At 44.4% G+C, this 20,288-nt stretch overlaps 2 protein-coding genes across 5 annotated transcripts in view; one reads left to right on the forward strand and one right to left on the reverse strand.

The window, feature by feature from the left end:
* Window positions 1-11,349, reverse strand: part of LARS2 (leucyl-tRNA synthetase 2, mitochondrial) — a 66,393-nt gene extending 55,044 nt beyond the window's left edge. The window contains exons 1-4 of one of the 4 annotated variants that reach the window (XM_077304729.1): window positions 11,339-11,349; window positions 9,795-10,039; window positions 8,539-8,667; window positions 1,458-1,549 (exon numbers count right to left, since the gene is read on the reverse strand). In XM_077304729.1, the coding sequence (XP_077160844.1) occupies window positions 1,458-1,549; window positions 8,539-8,667; window positions 9,795-10,028 (455 nt within the window). In that variant the 5' untranslated portion in view covers window positions 10,029-10,039; window positions 11,339-11,349. Of the gene's footprint in view, window positions 1-1,457; window positions 1,550-8,538; window positions 8,668-9,794; window positions 10,040-10,301; window positions 10,597-11,338 lie in introns of those variants that run through there. The other 3 variants (XM_077304728.1, XM_077304730.1, XM_077304727.1) reach the window with 3 other exon arrangements.
* Window positions 10,612-19,718, forward strand: LOC143821101 (uncharacterized). Its single transcript, XM_077304732.1, has 8 exons — window positions 10,612-10,764; window positions 12,130-12,349; window positions 12,814-12,927; window positions 13,631-13,700; window positions 14,720-14,918; window positions 15,005-15,139; window positions 16,794-16,851; window positions 18,515-19,718. Exons 1-8 carry the CDS (start codon window positions 10,727-10,729, stop codon window positions 18,668-18,670), a joined length of 990 nt encoding a protein of 329 aa, XP_077160847.1. The 5' UTR covers window positions 10,612-10,726; the 3' UTR covers window positions 18,671-19,718.
* The last annotated feature ends 570 nt before the right edge of the window (window positions 19,719-20,288 follow it).

Here is a 20,288-nt window from a genome sequence, read left to right on the forward strand (position 1 = left end):
AAAACGGCATAAAAGAACCAATTCTCTTCTTCTTCTTCTACTCCACTTGCCCTAAGGCTTCCTACTGGAGCTGCCCTTGTTATGCCTCCACTGGCCCCTCCTGTCTGCCATGCTGCTCTATCCCTCATTCACACTGCATCAGTTATTTGCAAGACTGCTAATTTCTGAACACCAATTTGGACTACAAAGTATCCCGGGTCACATAACTTGGTCTGCAGATTTATTAACTGCCCTCTCTGGTGATGCAGGTGTACCATCTTTCGTATAAATCTTTCATTTTTGGTGTAATGATGGAAAGGATCTATACATTCATAAGTACCTGGTTCTCTAAGGCACAATATTTGCTTACCACATAAGTGGTTCTCTAAGGCACAATATTTGCTTTGTAGTATAAAGGTAAAGGTATCCCCTGTGCAAGCACCAGGTCATGTCTGACCCTTGGGGTGACGCCCTCTAGCGTTTTCATGGCAGACTCAATACGGGGTGGTTTGCCAGTGCCTTCCCCAGTCATTACGGTTTACCCCCCCCCCCCCCCAGCAAGCTGGGTACTAATTTTACCAGCCTCGGAAGGATGGAAAGCTGAGTTAACCTTGAACCGGCTGCTGGGATTGAACTCCCAGCCTCATGGGCAGAGTTTCAGACTGCATATCTGCTGCCTTACCACTCTGAACCACAAGAGGCTCTTGGTATAGTATAGTGTAGTATAATAAACAGTTATAAACCACTGACTTCAAGGGATTAGAACCAGTCTTCTCTCCACTGAACTGAATAGGAATTGACTGGAATTTCAGACGACTATTATATTTAACCAACAGGTCTATCACCCAAGTGCCCTCTTGAGTCCAGATCTATCACTCAGATCCCAGGCTACCAGCCCTGGCCTCCCCTCCAGGGGCCAAGTCTACTAGCTCAGGTCTTAGAAGGATGTCTGGTCAGGACTGCCACTGGCACAGTTCTATCTAGGGAAAGCATATAGAAGAAGAGTTGGTTCTTATATGCTGCTTTTCTCTACCTGAAGGAGGCTCAAAGCGTCCTTCACATTCCCTTTCCTCTCCCCACAACAGACACCCTGTGAAGTGAGGCTGAGAGAGCCCTGATATTATTGCTTGGTCAGAACAGCTTTATCAGTGTTGTGGCAAGGCCAAGGTCACCCAGCTGGCTGCATGTGGAGGAGTGCAGAATTGAACCTAGCATGCTAGATTAGAAGTCCACACTCCTAACCACTATACCAAACTGGCTCTCAAATAGGAATACATACTAAAACAGGGGAAATGTGCACAAACCAAGATTTAAAGCAAGGCATGATTACAACAATGTAATGTAACAGTAAATAAATATACAGTCCTCCATGGAATGAAAGGAAACTGAAATAGTGAAGGAGAAAGGAAGGGCAATCGAAACTCCATCTCTTGCTTCAACACAGTTAACAGAGTTCAATAGCAAGAAAAATGAACCACCTTTGTGTCCAGTTTGCTGGATGCAGTCCATGCTCGATTGCTGCGTTCTCTGCAGGTAAGCCAAACGCATCCCATCCCATCGGATTGATGACCTGTAGCACAATGATTTTTAAAGAAAACGTCATCCTTTGTCAAATTCCGGAATTGATTTAACGGCACCTTCAGGGCTCAAAATAACAGTGTCTTTCGCAATTCGGCACTTTTCACCCTTTCACTGAATTGTCCAAATTGCTACAAATAATTTGGCTTTAAGCACTAAGTAGGAAGGGATTTTTTTTTAGTATATGTGCTGTGGGGGGTCCATATTTTGCTTATGCTCCAGACTGTGTGCACTCTACGCAAAAGTTACATGCAATTCTGCATCAAGAGAATAACAGTGCTTTTTCTTTTTCTTCAGATTCTGTAGCTAGAATTGTCCAGGATAGAATTTGGGCTTGATTTGGTTGAGTGCCCAGGTGTTTGCCCCTAAATATGGATGCCTGGGAAACTAACAATGGAAAAGCTGAGGTGTGTGCCAGAACTTGTGCTTTCAGTACTTTGGGTTAGTCTTAAAATATACAAAGAAAGAAGTGTTCCTGAACAGGTTTGAAGAAGCACTTCCTTCACCACTAATTAACTATAGGTATTAATTATACCGAGGAAGGGTACTGCTGCCCAGCAGAGAACAAGAAAGCCGTTGGGTTACGGTTGCAGCCAGACATCTTTTAGGGATTGGACTTTAATGTCACAGCTATTATTGTATTATTATAATACAAACAGTTATTTGTATTTTTCCTGTTTGATGTAAACAGCCCTGAGCCTTCGGGGAGGGCGGTATATAAATATAATAAATAAACAAACAAACAAACAGGGGAGGGGGAGCAATGTTTTATATGTATATGTAAGAGCCTCTTGTGGCGCAGAGTGGTAAAACAGCAGAAATGCATTCTGAATCTCTGCCCATGAGGCTGGGAGTTCAATCAAAGCAGCTGGCTCAGGGTTGACTCAGCCTTCCATCCTTCCGAGGTCGGTAAATTGAATACCCATCTTGCTGGGGAGTAAACGGTAATGACTGGGGAAGACAATGGCAAACCACCCCGTATTGAGTCTGCCAAGAAAACACTAGAGGGCGTCACCCCAAGGGTCAGACATGACCCGGTGCTTGCACAGGGGATACCTTTACCTTTATATGTATATGTATATGTGTATGTGTGTGTGTGTTTGTAGTTGTAAACTGCCCCAAGTTGACTTGCCAGGAGGGGCAGTCATATAAACCCAAACATAAATAAAAGATTAGAGCTTCAGAAAACGTTTCTGGATACAAAAGCGCCAGAATCCCTTTCTTCTGGAACGTGAACTCTGGGACTACCAAACAAAGGGGATTATGGAGCCTATTCTTCGGTCTTTGTAAATCTGAATGCTTCTAAAACCATTGACAGAAGCATGCAGCTTGCAAAGAGAAAAATATGCTGATGTAATTCTGTAATAATGTCCTTTATGTAAAGGGTCAAAAAAGAATTTGGAGCAATGAAAACTGTTTTGAATAGAAGTAATTTTTAAAAATGGAAAATGGAAAAATGCAATTTTGTGAACTGTATAAATTACGCAAAACAGATGTAGAATATATTTGCATACCTTATACAAATGAGTTAGGCAAACCATCAGAACCGTTTCCCCATACCTCTGCAAATTCAACATGCTTACCAGATAATAAATACATATTAAAAATCTCATTATTGACTAGAATCCCCTACTACTACTGTGGTAAGAACTCATTTATCAGGACAGCTAGCTACCAACAGATGCATAGAATCAGAGTTGGAAGGGGTCATCCAGGCCATCTAGTCCAATTCTCTACTCAATACAGCAGATGCCAATTTAAGACCTAAAGGATCATATTTCCCCATAGGTCCCCAGGCTCCATTTGTTTTCCTCCACTTGCCGCCTGCTAGTTGTCCCTGGCTTTGCATCGCTCACCTGGCATCTACCACAGCCCTGGACCTATCTATCATAGCTCCCGATCTGCAGAATGAGCTCTAAGAGGAGGTGAGGGGGACACCATCTCCAGAAAGTTATAGGATGCACTGAATGGCATTTCTACTTGTCTCCTCTTTTCATGATAGACTATAGGTTATATTGAGTTATCTAGGATTTGATTTCATTCTGTATACTTGAAATTGTGCTTGATAAATGGTCTTAAGCCATGAGGAAAGGCAGGAGATATATACTTCAATAATATCAATCAATCAAATAAGCTAGAGCAGGGGTAGTCAACCTGTGGTCCTCCAGATGTTCATGGACTACAATTCCTATGAGCCCCTGCCAGCACTTGCACCACTGGCAGGGGCTCATGGGAATTGTAGTCCATGAGCATCTGGAGGACCACAGGTTGACTACCCCTGAGCTAGGGGGTATGGTCTGGTGGACCAGTGTTTGCACAATTACAGACACCTCAAGAGGTTAGGCTTAATCTGAGTTCTACAAGCCAATGAAGCAAATAGTACATCCTGGGAGACAAGGATCTGGGACAGCTGAACAACCAGCCTTGATCATCAGGTGGTAAGAAGAGCCATGAAGAGCCATGATCACAGCTGTGACATAGAAACCATTCATTTTTTAGTTCCCTTTTAAAGACATCTAGTGGCCATCACAACATCTGGAAGCAGCAAGTTCTGTTCTTCTGTTATGCGACACGTGCATCAAGTAGAAAGATAGTGTGAAGTGTTTTCTTTTGCTCCTCCTGCCCACCAACTTCAATGTGTCCCCTGTGCTCTCCCAGTTCCGTAGGGCCTGTAAGACAGAGCTCTTCCATCAGGCATTTGCTTGGGGCTAAAGAATGTCAAAGAATGGCTCCTCTCTTTGAAAATTCACCCCCTGCGTGGGAGAAACGATAGAAACTAGGCAAATTTTAATGGTGGCTGACTCGAGCCACAGTTATGACTGGTGTATTTTTATTGTTTTCAACTGTGGTTTTACTATTTTTAAGGTTATTTATGGAATTATGTACTTACAACAATATAACGTAAACCACACCGAACCGGTACGCCAAGAGGCATGGTCATATTAATCTAATTCTAAATAAAATAAATTATACCAATTGTGGGGACGCCCAGGGCAAGGACAGAGAAAATGCTTTTTCCTTTCGAAGTTCCTGCACATGGGGAAAAGCAACAAGAGGAATGGCTAAGTTGTAAGCAGAGGCTCAGACTCGTGGACTCTCACAAAGCTGGAGCAAGATGGGACTCTTCCGCTTGTGCAAGGTGTTTCCATCAGTGGAACTTTCCACCAGTGATTTCCCCAAAATGCTGCTCCAGGGGACTCTCAGCGAGCATGAGAGGCAAACCCGGGTTTGCAACTAGGAGTAGGACTTGGTGGAAATAACCCCAACCCCAAAGTTAGCAGGAAACTTACTCTGGATCCCATCCTCTACACTCAAAGTTAGGTTCCACAAACATCACCAGCATAAGAAGAAATATTACTCATTCATCCCTCTCTGCCGCAGATGTACTTAACCGTTACCGTAGAGACAAACACATTGTGCAAAATGCAGTCAAGGGAAAAAAATCATTTCCAGTCCATCGACAATTATCCATAGATTAATCTCTGAAGCCGATGTATTTATCTGTTCCCATGGAGACTAATGTAGGCTTCAAACTACATAAGAAAAAGAAAATGATTTTGGATGCATTCTTTGTTGCCTTTGAACTGCGAATGGATGCTAAAGGTTCTGTCAAATGCACTTTTATGAACTTGTAATGGGCCGGTTTTCAAAGGCAGCACAGCATTCAAGGAGATTAAATGCAAAACAGAAAGGAAAGAAACAACAGTGAATGTTAATGCTAGAATCACTACTCTGTATAGTGCTTCTTCTAATTCACAATGGCGGGGCAGGGAGAATCATATGGGTACTCCCACCACTTCCCTCAGCATGTGAATCATCATGCTTCGCTCCTGGAACTCACAGCATTTCCCCAGTGAAGCAGAAATTAAAGTAAGAAAATCTGTTATATGTATCTTTCACTTGCCTTGCTGAGCTGCAAGTTATTACACATTCAAAACAATGGAATTCCCAGGACTCAACAGGGACATTGGTTTCTTCTCCCACTACATATGCCAATCTCATCCAGCCCTAGGATCTGCTTTCGTAACAATTCCCCAGAAGGGCCATAGGTCCTCTTAACTTTATGTCTTATTTGGGATAGGGTTAACAGAAATGAATAATGGATTGTAATGTACTGTAATGAATGGTATAATGTATTTAGAATAAGGGATTGAAATTTAATTCTCAGGTCTGAGGACAGAACTCTGCACTGCTGGTTACATGTGGGGATACTTCCATGATTGGATGGGGATAACTATACCAGGTTCTCTTTTAATTACTCTAAGGTTCCTCAACTGGGAATGCAACTGTCCACTAATCTTTAATTTTGACATTTTTATTTTCTTTACTATGTTTTCCTTCCAGAACTGAACACAAACAAATTATGGCTGGATAAACTTAGCTTGACATTTCCGCAAGACCCTCGTATCTGGTAAGCATCTTCGTTACGCTGTGCCCATTCCCTACTTACATATGTGGTCTTGTAACTCCCGTTTCATTGTCTGATGAAGTGTGCCATGCACACAAAAGCTTATACCTTGAATAAAACACAGCTAGTCTTAAAGGTGCCACTTTATTTTTCCTTGCACCTGACTGTGCAGAAAGCATCGACATGCCCCTTCAAGCAGCTTGCAAAAACTACTGCTTCAGATTAGGGACTGGCTTTTAGCCACTGTGCCAAGCAGTATGCTGAACTAGATGGACCACTGATCTGACACACCATGGCTGTTCTTGTGCTCCTAAGTCCACTTAACGGCTTAGCTACAGGCAACAGGCAAGACCACTTTCCGACAACCTTATTGAAAACAGATGCACCAGGTAGCCGAGGAGAAGAAATTCATTCTTATGGCCTCATGCGGATGAAGCTCTCCATTAGCTTTGTAGACTTTTAACTACTAAACTGAAAAGAGAATATCTAAACTACACCTTCCCTACAACTGCAAGGTTCTGAAATTTGCAAATGACACACAAGGAATGCACTGTTTCCCATCTCTGCATGATTAAAAAAGAAGTGTGCTTCATTCACAGCTTAGTGAAATACCCTACAAGCTGAGATTCAGAACCAAAAGCACAATACCTTATTATTATGGACTGCAAGGCTTGCCAGTGCTGTTGTGCCTTCCCCTATCCTTTCCATGGGGATAAATATGCTTTCCAGTAGAGGGAAGGGAAAATGCAGACATTTTAATTGAAATGTCAGACAGGAGAGGGCATAGCCTTGCTACTCTCTTGCCATCAAAAAAACCAGAGGAGTGCTTATAAGTGTTCTATAGTTGTGTCCCATGGGTCACACAAGCACTGAAGGAATATTTTAAATTAATAATTTTAAAAAAATTCACAAGCAGTACAAATCATATGGGGGGGAGTGTTCTTTACCACAAATGTCTGGCAAGTTCAAACACGTTCATGCAAGCACATTTTGTATGGCGATCACAGCATTGACTAATGTGCTGAGTGCCGAAAGAGTTGTATTTTGACAGGTCCAGTGCCTCTAGGGCTCAGAAAAAGAAACATCCCTGCAACAGAAGTCCAACATGAAAGGAAAGAGAATGTTCTTGGCTGTTTCCACATGGGTTATCTACCCTGGGGGTTGGATGGTGTTGGGAAGCGTTTTTTCCCCCATGCATCCCTTAAGCATCATGGTGCATTCTTGCCATCTTCCAAGGGTTCCCCAGTTTTCTCTTATCTTAATGAAAATCAATCTGCTGCAAAGTTTTGGAAACAATCACAGCAAAATCTGGATGGCTGACAAAGGGGTAGGAAACTGCTTTTTCCTGGTCCCAATCTTATGGCAGATATATCCTACATTTCCTACTGGGAGAGCTACTGGATATTGTTATAGATCATCATTTATAATTCCCCTATTTCATTTTATTAATTAAGTCTCTAACCCCCTTAATTGTGGAGATATAAGAGAAAATGCAGATTAAAGAGTAATTAAAGAAAATTAAAGAGTCTGGAAACTTTTAAAAAAATGAAAACTGGCAATTCAGAGAAATGGACTCAACAATATTCAATTTCCATTGCATTTTTAAAAAATGGGAAATCCCTGCTTGTGCATGTGGGAGCAGTTGCTATTGAGGGACTAGTTCCAGGAAACCTGCTACGTGGAAGCCATGTTGCTTGTATGCTCTACTGACAATAGCACTTGACATGCAGGCTGGAAAACATTACAAGCTTCTGTCTCCATCAGACACAGATATAAAGAGGAAGCACAGAGCTTGTGATATGGCTATGCCGACTGGCATGAGAACACTACCATCCTATGCTGCATTATTTCAGTTCAAACCCCTCAATGGATATTACTGCTATCTAACACCTGGGTTGATAGTCTAAACAATATTTGTTATAACAGTTTGCATCAAGAGAATCTGAGCTAGGAATGGGCTTAGACTGGAGTAATTCTTCATAGGACTCAAATGGGTAGCACAGCAATTCACTGGCAGGAATGTTTCACACTTTTATGGAGACAGATGGGGCCAGCAGCAAATGGTGTGGTGGGAGCCACTGATCACTGACAGTTTTATTTCTCCTATGTTTTTGTTAACTACAACTGAATTCCAGGGGACTGGTTGGCTGTTTTAGCAAAGAACTATCCTATGGCTGTATTTGGATGTGTGACACAGTTTACTGATTTAACAGAATTAATTTTTGCTTTATATTGCCACTGTCATGATGGAAATTCATAGTCTGAGGAAGAGTGCTTGCACTCGAAAACTCACGCCTTAAATAAATCTTTGTTGGTCTTAAAGGTGCTACTGGGCTCTGATTTTATTGTGCTTCTTCATAGGACTGCACTGTAAGTATGTACCCTTTAGGAGAATGGAAGGCAGTAGATCAGAACAAGAGAGCCGGAACATGTATTCGATGGCTGGTCAGAAAAGTGTCCCCATCAACCAAGGCCTCACAATTTATGTTTGATTTGTCAATTACTTTCCCAAACAGCAACAGAAACCATCCCCACCCCTTTCCACAAGCCCAAAGCAACCTCTGAACAAATACCTGCAAGCCTCTCATCCTGTGAAACCGTGTGATGGCATCACTGATGGTGTAGACTCGAACATGGCCCATGTGAAGGTTCCCAGAGGGATATGGGAACATGGAGAGGACATAGAATTTCGGTCTTGATTTCTGAACAAGCAGAAACAAAAATGTTTGTAGGTTCCATAAAAAGTAGAAATCTAGCATGCAAAGTCCCCCCCGATAACAACAGCTGAATCCAGACAAGTCAGAGGCAATGCTGTTGGGAAAGGCTGATAATCTAGAGGGATTAAATCCATTTGTCCTAGATGGAGTAGTATTAAAAGGCTGGGGATTCTCCAGAATCCATCTTGCTGTTTGAAAAGCAGGTTAGCATGGAAGCCAGAAACACCTTTTATTGGCTGCATCTGTTCTGCAAACTTTCTCATTACTTAAACTCATCTGATCTGCCCATGTTGATCCATGCTTCTGTAACCTTATAGCTGGATTACTGCTATGTGCTCTACTTGGAGATGCCCTTGAAGACAACTCAGAAACTACATCTGGCCCAGAATACGGCAGCCTAAGTGTTGTCAGGGGCTAGCCACAGGGAACACAGGTTGCCCAGTTTGAAGCAACTTCATTGGCTCCCAATCTATTTCCAAATTCAATTTATTGTGCTGTTTAAAGCCTTCCATAGCCTAGGAATCACATATCTGAAGGATCAGTTCCTTCCATATGTTCCTCTGTACCTACTAACGTCATAGCTATCCCATAACTTTGGGTGGTCTGTCTGCCATCAACTACAGCCCACATCTTTTCCAACATAAATCCAACTCTCTGGAATGGACTCCTTGAAGAGATGAGTTGGGACCCCTCCTTAGAGATCTTCAGGAGGTGCTATAACGCCTGCCGATTTGCTAGAACTTTTGATAGGGTTTGAAAAGCAGGTATCTTTCAAAGGGGAGAAGGAAGTATTTGGAGAGTTATTTTACTTTATTTTGGGATATTTTAACTATTGTTGTAAGCTGCCTTGAACCAAGTAGAAAGGTAGGATACAAGTGTATAAATAAACAATATATATAAATAAATATGCAGTTATAGTGCAGGGATTCCCAAAAAGTGTAGTTCAGAACCCACTGGTCTTACTGAAGGAAGGAACAGGTCTACCAATCATGATATCTGCTAACTAGTTTACTTTAGACCAGAAAAGGATGCTGATACTTCCAGGAGAACTACAGAGAGAGAGAGAAAAAAGAGAAGCCGGTGCATATTTTCAAGGTTGACACCACGCTTACATCTATTCTTGTAGTTGTGTCGAACTCTTCCTTTATTTTTGTACACCACCAACTTTCTATTTTCTTCCTTGTTTCCAGTGTATAGTTTCCCTCCCATTCTCCCGTTTCACTATAAATCCATCGGCTGCCTCTTGAAACTGGCCTCCTCCGCCACGTAGCTGGGCTCAGGGCTCGGTTACATGGGCTTCGCCAACATGAGGGGCAAGCAAAGAATCGATGGCAGGTGATCCACATTCTGCAGAGCTCTGAAAGAAAAAAGTAGTTTTAGCTACACATGAGCCAGCAATACTCTTCACATGCAATGGGATTCTTTAGTTTAATAAAAAAACACGCTGGTTTTTAACAGTGAGTGGCAGTCAGACCCAGATTAGAGGGTCCAGCCAGCACAGGAAGGCACGAAAATCTATCCCATCCGCTACCCGACCCTACACCAGGATATAACGCCACTGAGTTAAGCATCACATATCCCCAAGCAAGCCTGTAACTCTGCACGTTTTGCCTGCACACCTTGAATAAATCTTTGGTGGTCTTAAAGGTGCTTTTGGAGTCAAATGTTGCAGGGATGCTTCAGCCCAACACGGCTACCCGCTGGAATCTATCTGCACATTTTTATTCGCTTCGCCTGCAAAAAGCGGGAGAGGATGACTGCAAGGGATATTTACGGCGGGCTATCGGAATAAAGCGTGCAGCACGCAAACAGAGACCACGACCGGGCGAGAGCTCCGAGGAAAAGATGAACCCACTGCCGACAAACGAGAGAGAGAAAGAAAGACCCTTCCCCGCCCCCCTCAAACGGGCGCCGCCATCTTGCCTCTTTCCCCCCCCCCGGAGCCAAAGAGCGTCCCGCGCAGGCGCACAACCCGGCCCGGCCAAGAGGGCGTGAGCGGGCGGAGGCTGCTTATCAGCTGAGCGAGGGAGCGCGCCCGCTTTGAATGCCTGAGAAGGACAGGCTTGGGGAGACCGTGCAGAGGTGGGTTAAGGGGGCTTATTGGGGGAGCAGCGCCGGGTTTTAGGTCTCCTTTTCACATGCTTTGCCGCTCAACCCTGAGAGCTGTTGCCCAGGGGAGCAAAATGCTGCTGCAGTTTTCCCTCCACGTGTTTCTTCGCATGGATGGCTGCTACTCCCCACTCAACCTCCGCCGCCTATTTAGCTCCCTGCTCCTAGGTCGGGCTGCAAGAGAAGCTCGTTTCAGCTGCTTTTGCAAATGTTTGGCCTGACTGGTGATAAGTTGGGGGAATTAATTCTGTGGGAGGATTTCTTCTCTTTGGAGCAGTCTGGCTCCCTGGAGCCATCGCTTTGCCGCTGTGCTTGAGCTGATTTTTGCTCGGGGTTGTTTGCCTCCTACGAACCACTTGATGGGTTTTGGGGGGCAAAGCGTTTGGTTATGCTAAGATGGGCCAGGGTGGTAAACTGGGTGGTCAATGAAAGAGGAGAGTGGATCTATCCAGTTGCCAACAGAAGTTGAGTCCAACAGCACCTTTAAGACTGACAAAGATTTATTCCAGGCATGAGCTTTTAAGTGCATGCACTCGAAAGCTCATGCCTTGAATAAATCTTTGATGGTCTTAAAGGTGCTATTAGGCAACTTCTGTTGTTCTGCTTCAGACCCACTTGAATCTAACCAGTCTCCATTTAGCCTTCCTCCAATTTAGATGGGAGGAGGGTGGGTTGAAGGAATGATAAAAACTACATGAGTCTTTAAGATGCAACAAGATTCCCATTGGGTTCACTCCAACAGGACATGGATACTGTTCTGATAGCATCTTGTAATTCTTACTGGAAGTTCTGGGGTCACCTAGCTAGCACATTACTTTTAGACTTGCCATTTTATAACCAACCTCCCAGTTCTTTTCCAAGTGCAGGAAAAATCAGTCATTGTTTTGATATTTAGGCATTTCTGTGCTGTTTTCTCCTTAAAATATAAACTAGTACTATCAATCTGAATATTTTCAAGTATCTCAGTGGCCGTGCCATTCATTGAACCATAGATGGTGCTGATTGGCATATGTTCTGTAATGCAGGATGTTTTGATAAATCTAGCAAACTAATGGAAACCTCGTTAGAAGGCCCTTTTTGTTTCTGCAAAGGAAGCAAGCCAATCTGTACTACAAATGGTGGGTGCATCTCAGTTTCTTTGTAAATGAGAGGGACTAAGTGACACAATCTGAGAACATGTTTTGGATTTAGTCAGTCTTCTGTTCCACGAGATTATAAGAGTATTCCCCTGATCCTAAAAGCAAAGAGTTTGGTCTGACCAGATATCTCAGATAGGAATGGAGCGGGGGAATGATGTCTTTGCCAAACCAGATTTCTCCCTTCTACTTTTTGTTCTAGCGTCCCAAGAATGCCCCGTCAAGGCCGCAAGCAAACCAAACCTGCTGTCCCCACACCTCGGCCAGCTACTGCATCTCGGCCAAACCCACGGGCCAAGTCAAGATCGAGTTGCCCACCCCCTCTGTCAATTGATGGCGCCACCTCCATCAATTACAAAAGCTTGAAGAGGTCAGAGTTGCAACACTGCTGTAAGGAACTGGGCCTTCGTGCCACAGGGAAGGTAAGAGAAGGTGGTTAAATAAAGATCAGAGCATTCTGTGCCATCTTGACTGAATATCAGTTAGCCAGTCAAATTTATTGTAGATAGTCAAAGGCCATTGCAGATAGACAAGCAATCGCTCATCTCAGCAACAGTACAGTTTCAAGATACTGAATATCAGAATATGCACTTCCCAAACCACAGAATCTGGCTAAATCTTTACATTGAATATGGATGAAGGAAACACTACTTTCCACTTCTTGTAGGAAAATGGCTGGTTTTACCTCTTCCAAAGTCAATGTAGTCATTCCTCCCTGCTTGGGTCAGAGCATCCTATGTGCAATCATGCAACTTCAGATAATGATTGCAGAAGTTCTACCATACTTTGGTGTCCCAGTCTTTCAAAGAGTCAGATGAGGAAAGACAGATTTAAGCACAGAGTGCTTCTGCTGTGTCCATTTCTCCAAGTGTTCCTTTTCCACCAGAATGCAGAGCTCGTGGAGCGGTTGCAAGCCTATCAGGTGAAACCTCAACGGAAAACTCCAGGTGCTGTGGAAGAAGCAGCTCAGAAGACTGAAGAGCGCCAACAGCCTGCAGAGGTCAGTGGGCCCAGATCTGGGATGAGACTTCTGGAAAAAAGACACTGCTGTGCAGTATTCATCAGCCCTAAATGGAGTGAGAATCTTATAGCTGGACTTTACAGTTGTCTCTGGCAACACTTCCTTCAACCAAGGAAGGCTTCCTTTAACAGAGGGCATCTTTCTCTATTCATTCTCTATTGGAAGCTTTCTTTGTTGAAGGATTTGATAGATGGCAGTATAGCATTGAATTAAGTGGAAGGGGAGTCACAGGAGTCAACCCCATGTCTAGGATGGAAATGAGGCCTGTAAAGGAAGGGTATGAAAGTCTGAAAGCAGGCAAGATGTGCTCACAACATAGTAGGTAGAGCTTTGGGGATTTGGCTGGCCACTGTTGGGAACAGAGTTCTGGGCTATGTGAACTTGGTCTGATCCACCAGAGCTCCTTTTCTCCTGAATGCAGAAATGACGTGGCTCCTGCTTAGATGGTAGTCAATCAGGAGAAAAGTCAAAGGTGAAGGGAAAGGGTGGAGATTGAGAAGGATATGTGACACTGGTGGGATATTGAGGAGGAATAATTTCTGTGGCAGGAACAGCCCTGTTGCATGACAAAGTACTCTAGCCATGATAGCACTGTGTATGTGTAAAAATGGGCAAGGTTGGTAGCCAAGAGAGAGGTATGTCTTAATTGTACGTGTGTTCCTTGATCTCATTTTTGTATCAGACACCAAAGACAGTCCCACATCGTGATCTATTGCAGAAGGTGAAATCCGAGCCTGTTGAAGAGAAAAGAGGTAACTAGCTTAATATAAAACGTTTCTGGGTCCTCAGTTCAGTTCAGCAAAGTAACTGCCCCTCAAAAACAGGAGTACCGTTGTTCCATCTTGTAGAACAGAGTGATATGTGCTAAATAGTGGAAATCCATAAATGCCTAAATCTGAAGGACTGTCTTTCCCACTGTATTCCCTGAAGAATGCTACATTCTACAAATAGAAACTAGTTGGTGATCCCTGGCCTCAGAGAGATCCAGCAGGCCTTTTTGGCCTGGGCTCCTGGAGGAATAAATTGCCAGTGGAGATCCAGGCCCTGACAAAGTTGGATCTCCACTGGGCATGTAAAATGGCACCCTGAATCTACACAGGGCATGTAAGATGGCACCCTGGATCTCCACAGGGCATGTAAAATGGTACTCTTCCACCAGGTATATCTGGTGTATATCTAGACCAGGATGAGGCCAGGCTGGTCTAAATATACTTTGGGCCTCTTTTTTCTCCTTTCCGTGTTTCTCCCTTTCTGTAGCAGACTTCCCTTGTACAAGAAGATTTTACTATCACAATCACTGAGTTCACCAACTAAACTGGGGGCCAAGGGACTTCTTATATTGGATTATGTTTTATAATTCTTTTATAGTTTTAAATGTATATGACTGCTGTAAACTAGTCTGAGCCCGTCAGTTGGGATGGGATGGTCTAGAAATTGAATCATAAATGAATTTAAATAATTAAGGGATTATATTTATTTTGCTTATATATAGCCCTCCCTGGAACTTGGCTCTAACTTATTTGGGGTAGAGAGGGTCATCAAGGGGTTAACAGATTTCAAGACATTTAGAATTTATTTGGGGGGATTGTGAATTGTACCAGGCATTAAGGGGTTTGCCCAGTGGTGTCTGGAGTGGCAATAACTACAAGAACGGTTGAGGAAGACCCAAGGCAATGCTGGATGAGATGGTCTCTATAGAATTGGGCGCGGGTTATTGTTGAAGCCAGATCTGGAGAACAATTGTGTAGCCAGCGCTGCTTTCTTCTTTCAGAGGTTGTAGAGGGCTGGTGTGTCGTCCATGGAATGGCACTGTATCGCCCATTATCCAGCTGGGCTCCACTGTTGCTCCAAAGAGGCCTAGTCTATGTCCAGGATGGGGAGAACCTTGTTCCCTTTCATCTCCACCCACTCAACATCTCTGTCCCAGATGGCTTACCTGACAACCACATCTGCAGAGACTGTGTGCTCAGGTAAAAGTGGATACCTGCCCTACTTATTTTCAATGCTTCCCCTTCCCCTCATTTCAGCTGTACACTTACCTGGTCTGTTGCCACAGGAACCGAGAGCATCCAAGGAAAATGTGCCACCGGACTTGCACTTCTCAGGATTTCTCAGGTTCCAAGATCACACTTAAGAATAGCACATTTCGTCCTTCCCCCCTACCATCTTATGCCTCCAAGTTCAGAAGAAGGTGAGTAGTGTTGTCTGCCTAAGGAGTGCTTGTAGGAAAGATCACGGATACCAGTATTTTCTCTCAAAGACCGTTTATGCACTGGAGGTTTCATGCCGGGCTGCAGGCTGGAGTTTTAGTCGTGGCAGGTTGCCCCACCTCTTCCTGCACCCACACAGGGGAGCATTTGGACTGGTGCACCTCATCTACCCCCAATTTGTGCTCCGTGCACAGGAGCTGGGGCAGTGAAGTTCCCAGTGCATAAACGGTCAAAATGAGCATATCCCACTGAGGGTTTGCATAAATGTGGGTTTGAGGCAGTAATTCCTAAGTCGTGCACCAGCTACCTAAGCGTACTTTGAGGGCATGGCTATGACATAAAGGTAGATCTCCTGTGAGACTCCCAGCTGCCCACTGCTTCTCTGCATAATTGACTGCTCTAGCCGGGCCTTGTTTCAGTCACTGCGATGGTGGAAATGGCAGGGGAGTCACTTGGTTGCGTCTCTCCTCAAAGGAGCCTGCCTGTTGACTTTTGCATGAATTGGGCTCTTAGAGTTGGATTGCTGATTTAATTAGTAATTAATTAATTAAATTTCTATGCTGCTCCTTCCCACAATGGGCTCAGTAGTTTGCAACAATAAAACCATATAATAATAAAATGCAATAATAAATAAAAATACAAGTTAAAAATAAATAAAACACAAGTTAAAAACCCAATCCCATCCACTTTCTCTCTTAAACTCCCTCCACTGGCCACCCAGATTGGAGATGGAATAAACAAAATAGGAGTGAGGAGGAGGAGGGACGCAGGATGCCCGTATAGTTCTAGTCCCAACCATAGGCCTGGCGGAAGTGTGCCATTTTACAGGCCCTGTGGAACTTTGCCAGCTCTGTCGGCACCCTGATCTTGGCTGGCAGCTCAGTCCACCAAGTTAGAGCCAGGGCTAAAAAAGCCCTGGTTCCAGTTGAGACAAACAACTTTGGAGCCAGGGATAACTAACAAATTCATGTTGGCAAAGCACAGTGCTCTCCGGAGAACATATTGGGAGAGATGGTCCCTCAGATATGCAGGTCCCAGGCTGTATAGGATCAATACCAGAGCTTTGAACCTGATCCGGAACTCCACCAGTAACCACTGCATCTGCTGGGGGGCAAGTTGAATATGAATCCTCTATGGAGTCGCCATGAAGACCTGTGCTACTGCATTTTGCACCAGATGTAAACTCTGGATCAGGGCTGAAGGTAGCCCTAAGTAGAGTGAGTTGCACTAAGAGGAAACCTCTGATGGCATTAATATTGTTACACAGTTTAAAAGTAAACTGCCTTGACTATAAAGATGAAGGGTGGTAGAAAGATGGTGCATAAGCATTTTAAAAATAAATGTACCTCCTGTTTGGAAAAAGTATGGCTTGACTGTCAGAAATTTAGGGAGTCCCAGTTGAAGGTTATGAATTATCCAGGATATGAATTATCTTGCTGTTCAAGAACTAGAGACGCCAGCTACTGCTTCCACAAGACCACGAAGATCTTGTTTCCTTCTGCCAGGACTCCCATCTGCTGTGAGAACAGGAATACTCAAAGTGGCGAGCCACTGTGCTGGATAAAGAGGACTTATCACAGGATGTCCAGCTCTCCATCACTTACCTGGTTTCTTCCATCCTTCTCTCACTTGCAGGACTGCACAGTCCAGGAAATCATACCAGCCCCAGGAGGATGAAGCTTATGCCCAGCGGGTGAGTGGGAGAGCTGGCTTTCCTTCCTGGAACAACCTCATTAGTTCTCAAATGTTAGCTTGCCTTATTTCCCCTGCCTCTGCTTTTGTTTGCTAGCAGCCCCCTCCCTGAGCCTGTGGCATGCACAGAGGACTTGCAGGGGTGCCCAGGGTTTCTTTTGTGCTGCCAGATGGAAAAGGATTTTTCGATGTGAGCTGGCACTTAGAGAAGCAAAAGAACAGGATCTGTCCCCAGCAGTCTCTCTCTGTCACTTTGAAATCTTAGAGTGATAAAAAACTATACCATCTTTGCTGTTTTACTTTCTCCAAATTTGCTATGTGAGGTTTCAAGGTAGGGGAGTTATGCTAGTGGGTATTCTTCCTATCTCCTGGCAAATAGATGGGGAAGAAATGGAGGTAGTGACAGATTTTATTTCCCTGGGCCCCAAGATCACTGCAGATGGGGACTGCAGCAAAGAAATTAAAAGACGCTTGCTCCTGGGGAGGAAAGCTATGGCAAATCTAGACAACACCCTAAAAAGCAGAGACATCACCCTGCCAACTAAAGTATGTCTAGTCAAGGCTATGGTCTTCCCAATTGCAATGTATGGCTGTGAAAGTTGGACCATAAGGAAGGCAGAGTGCCAAAGAATTGAGGCTTTTGAACTCTGGTGCTGGAGAAGACTCTTGCGAGTCCCTTGGACTGCAAGGCGAACAAACCGGTCAGTCCTAGAGGAGATCAGCCCTGCCTGCTCCTTAGAAGGTCAGATCCTGAAGGTGAAACTGAAATACTTTTGCCATCTCATGAGAAGGAAGGACTCCCTGGAGAAGGGTCTAATGCTGGGAGCAGTTGAGCGCAAAAGAAGAAGGGGACGACAATGAGGTGGCTGGCTGGAGTCACTGAAGCAGTCAGTGCAAACTTAAATGGACTCCGGGGAATAGTACAGGAAGGCCTGGAGGATCATTGTCCATGGGGTCGCGATAGGTCAGACACGACTTCGCAACTAACAACAACATTCTTCCTATCAGGGAGGCCTGCAGTGTTGTGGACATCTGAGCAGCATTGCTGTTAGTCTGATAAAGCTCCCTTTTTGGAGAGATGGCTTGCGTCTTGAATAGATGCATCCCCTCACCATTGTCTAATGATTATCCAGGCTGGTTGATTAAGGATCAGGGGGAAAGAGATGGAGTGTTAATTGCATCCTTTCCTGTTTTCTGTAAACCGCCCTGAGCCCTCGGGGAGGGCGGTATATAAATATAATAAATAAATAAAATAAAGAACCATAAGACATTTCTACTTAAGAGGCAAGGATAGCATTTTTCTTGGCAATCTGACTCTATTTAGCCCTTCCTAGCAAGTATCTCCACCCCAATGGTTGAGGAAGGAGGAAGTCTTGTTTCACCGTATCTGAAGAAGTTCACCTGCACAAGGAAGGTTCGTTGGCCAGTGGACTCAAACATTGTTCTCCGCATGAGGTGGTCTTGGGCAGGGGTAGTCAACCTGTGGTCCTCCACATGTTCATGTACTACAATTCCCATGAGCCCCTGCTAGTGTTTGCTGGCAGGGGCTCATGGGAATTTAGTCCATGGACATCTGGAGGACAACAGGTTGACTTGACTACCCCTGGTCTTGGGGATTTGCAACTTGGATTTGCTGAGACCTTCTTTCTTGCTCTCTTCTGCAGGTGGATGGGATCCTTTTCCAGATGGCACACGGAAAGCTGGGAATGGATCAAGTTCTGCATCCCCTCCAGCCCTTAGTCGTCCATTCTCCAGCCCCTTTCAACCAGCTTGGAGAAAGTGGGCAGGACTCGGAGGCTCTGTTTGTTCTCAGAAATTAAGGACAGCGAGATTGCATTGAGGGGTTTGCATCTGATGATACCCCAGCCAAAAACATATCCAGAATTTAGCTGTTACAGCTCCTGTATATCTGAACAAAACGCTTCAAGAATTTGGGATATAACGAAAAGTTGTCTCCTGGAATTTTGGGGAGGTCTTCTTGTGTTTTGGGGAGCGGGTTCTTCCGCTTCCCCATGCTCTTGTCCATATTTTAAAGAAAAAAGGAGAAGGAAGGCAGGGCCTGTCTTGTCCAGGCTACATGACAGTGGGTGATCCTTCCTTCTCCGCAATCTAAGCTGCCTGGACCCTGAAAGCTGAAGAATGGCTGCTGGATCCTCATGCCTACATGCTTGCAATTTCCATGGCTTCACAAAGACTTCCAGAGATTCGCCAAACCTGCACCCGGCCCATTTTGAAGGGCCATTGGAAGGGAGAGACCTTTTTAAATTGCAGGGCATGTTTAGGGGGTGCAAAAATTCTGGAACCTGCAAAATGTGTCCTGAAGTGAAAACAGACTGCCACTGGCATTCCATCCTTCCAAAAAGCGTGACCTGTAGAAAACCTGAACCCAAAATGAAAACAGACATTTTAATAGTGCATGCCCTTATTTATGTGTCTGGATTCTCCTTTGGCAGGTACTGATGACGTTGAGTATTTTCTGACATGAAGTGTGATGCAATTCCCCCTTCCCCCCTGTATCCCTTCTCCATTTTACTTCTCATGGGTACTTCATACTTGCACTCTGTCATAGAAAGGGAAGAGTAGCTGGTGTGTGATTTTGCATGAGACTACAGATTATGAGTTCTGGGGTTCCTTGTCCTTGAGACATTTTTTGCTCTGAATTTGTTTTAAAGAAGTTAACTTCGTAGCCATTAAAACTCCTAGTGTTTGCTGTAAAGCTGTGCCGGCAACATAAAGTTACATTTGTAGAAGCCACAGTGAGTGTTACATATTGGGGGGGGTCAGAAAATGGGGAATCTGTGCTCCTCCACCACTAGCAGCAAATGCAGAATAAACGTTGCAACATTTAAATAAAAATAGTTTAATTAATTTGTGCACATTACTATGGGCTCCTGGGAGATGCGTCTATACATAGGCACAGTCCAGGGTAAGGGTAGGAAACTTGCCTACACCGGGTGATTTTGCTTGGCACCAGATACCCTGGCCAGAATTCTGCCCAAGCAGCAGAGACACTGTTAGGGCTAATGGTACAGGATAAGGTGACAGGTATAGCTTAAGCCAGAGATTCCCAACTTTGTGGACCTGCAGAGGCACCCTTGGAATTCTCAGGTGGGTGAGCACAATCACAAAATGGCCGTTGCAGGAAGTTGAGCCTGAAAGATGTTGGGTGCACGGCACACGATGCCGCAAGTCTATCTGGTTTGCGTGGGCTGGCAAGAAATGAAGTTACAGACGGAGTTTATCTTTGCAAAACTAATATGAGTCCTTTATTGTAAGGAACTCTAGACAGGATAGAATATAAGATTCTGATCTTGTGTAGCCACTATGATGGGTAGTGATGTAGGAAGCATGTCCTGCCCTCATGGTGCCAAGATGGAGAAGAATGGCACAGGGTAGAGAGAAAGTGTCAAGCTGGAAGGAAGGAAGATCCCCTACGAG

Source organism: Paroedura picta, chromosome 11, assembly GCF_049243985.1.
Source record: "Paroedura picta isolate Pp20150507F chromosome 11, Ppicta_v3.0, whole genome shotgun sequence".
NCBI lineage: Eukaryota > Metazoa > Chordata > Lepidosauria > Squamata > Gekkonidae > Paroedura > Paroedura picta.

What these genes read in the sequence shown, in the direction of transcription:
- LOC143821101 (XM_077304732.1), top strand. Translation starts at nt 10,727, where the DNA reads ATGCCTGAGAAGGACAGGCTTGGGGAGACCGTGCAGAG. An exon ending in AGCGCCAACAGCCTGCAGAG is followed by an intron (nt 12,928 to 13,630) that starts GTCAGTGGGCCC and finishes TTTTTGTATCAG; the next exon opens with ACACCAAAGACAGTCCCACA. An exon ending in GCCTGTTGAAGAGAAAAGAG is followed by an intron (nt 13,701 to 14,719) that starts GTAACTAGCTTA and finishes TTCTTCTTTCAG; the next exon opens with AGGTTGTAGAGGGCTGGTGT.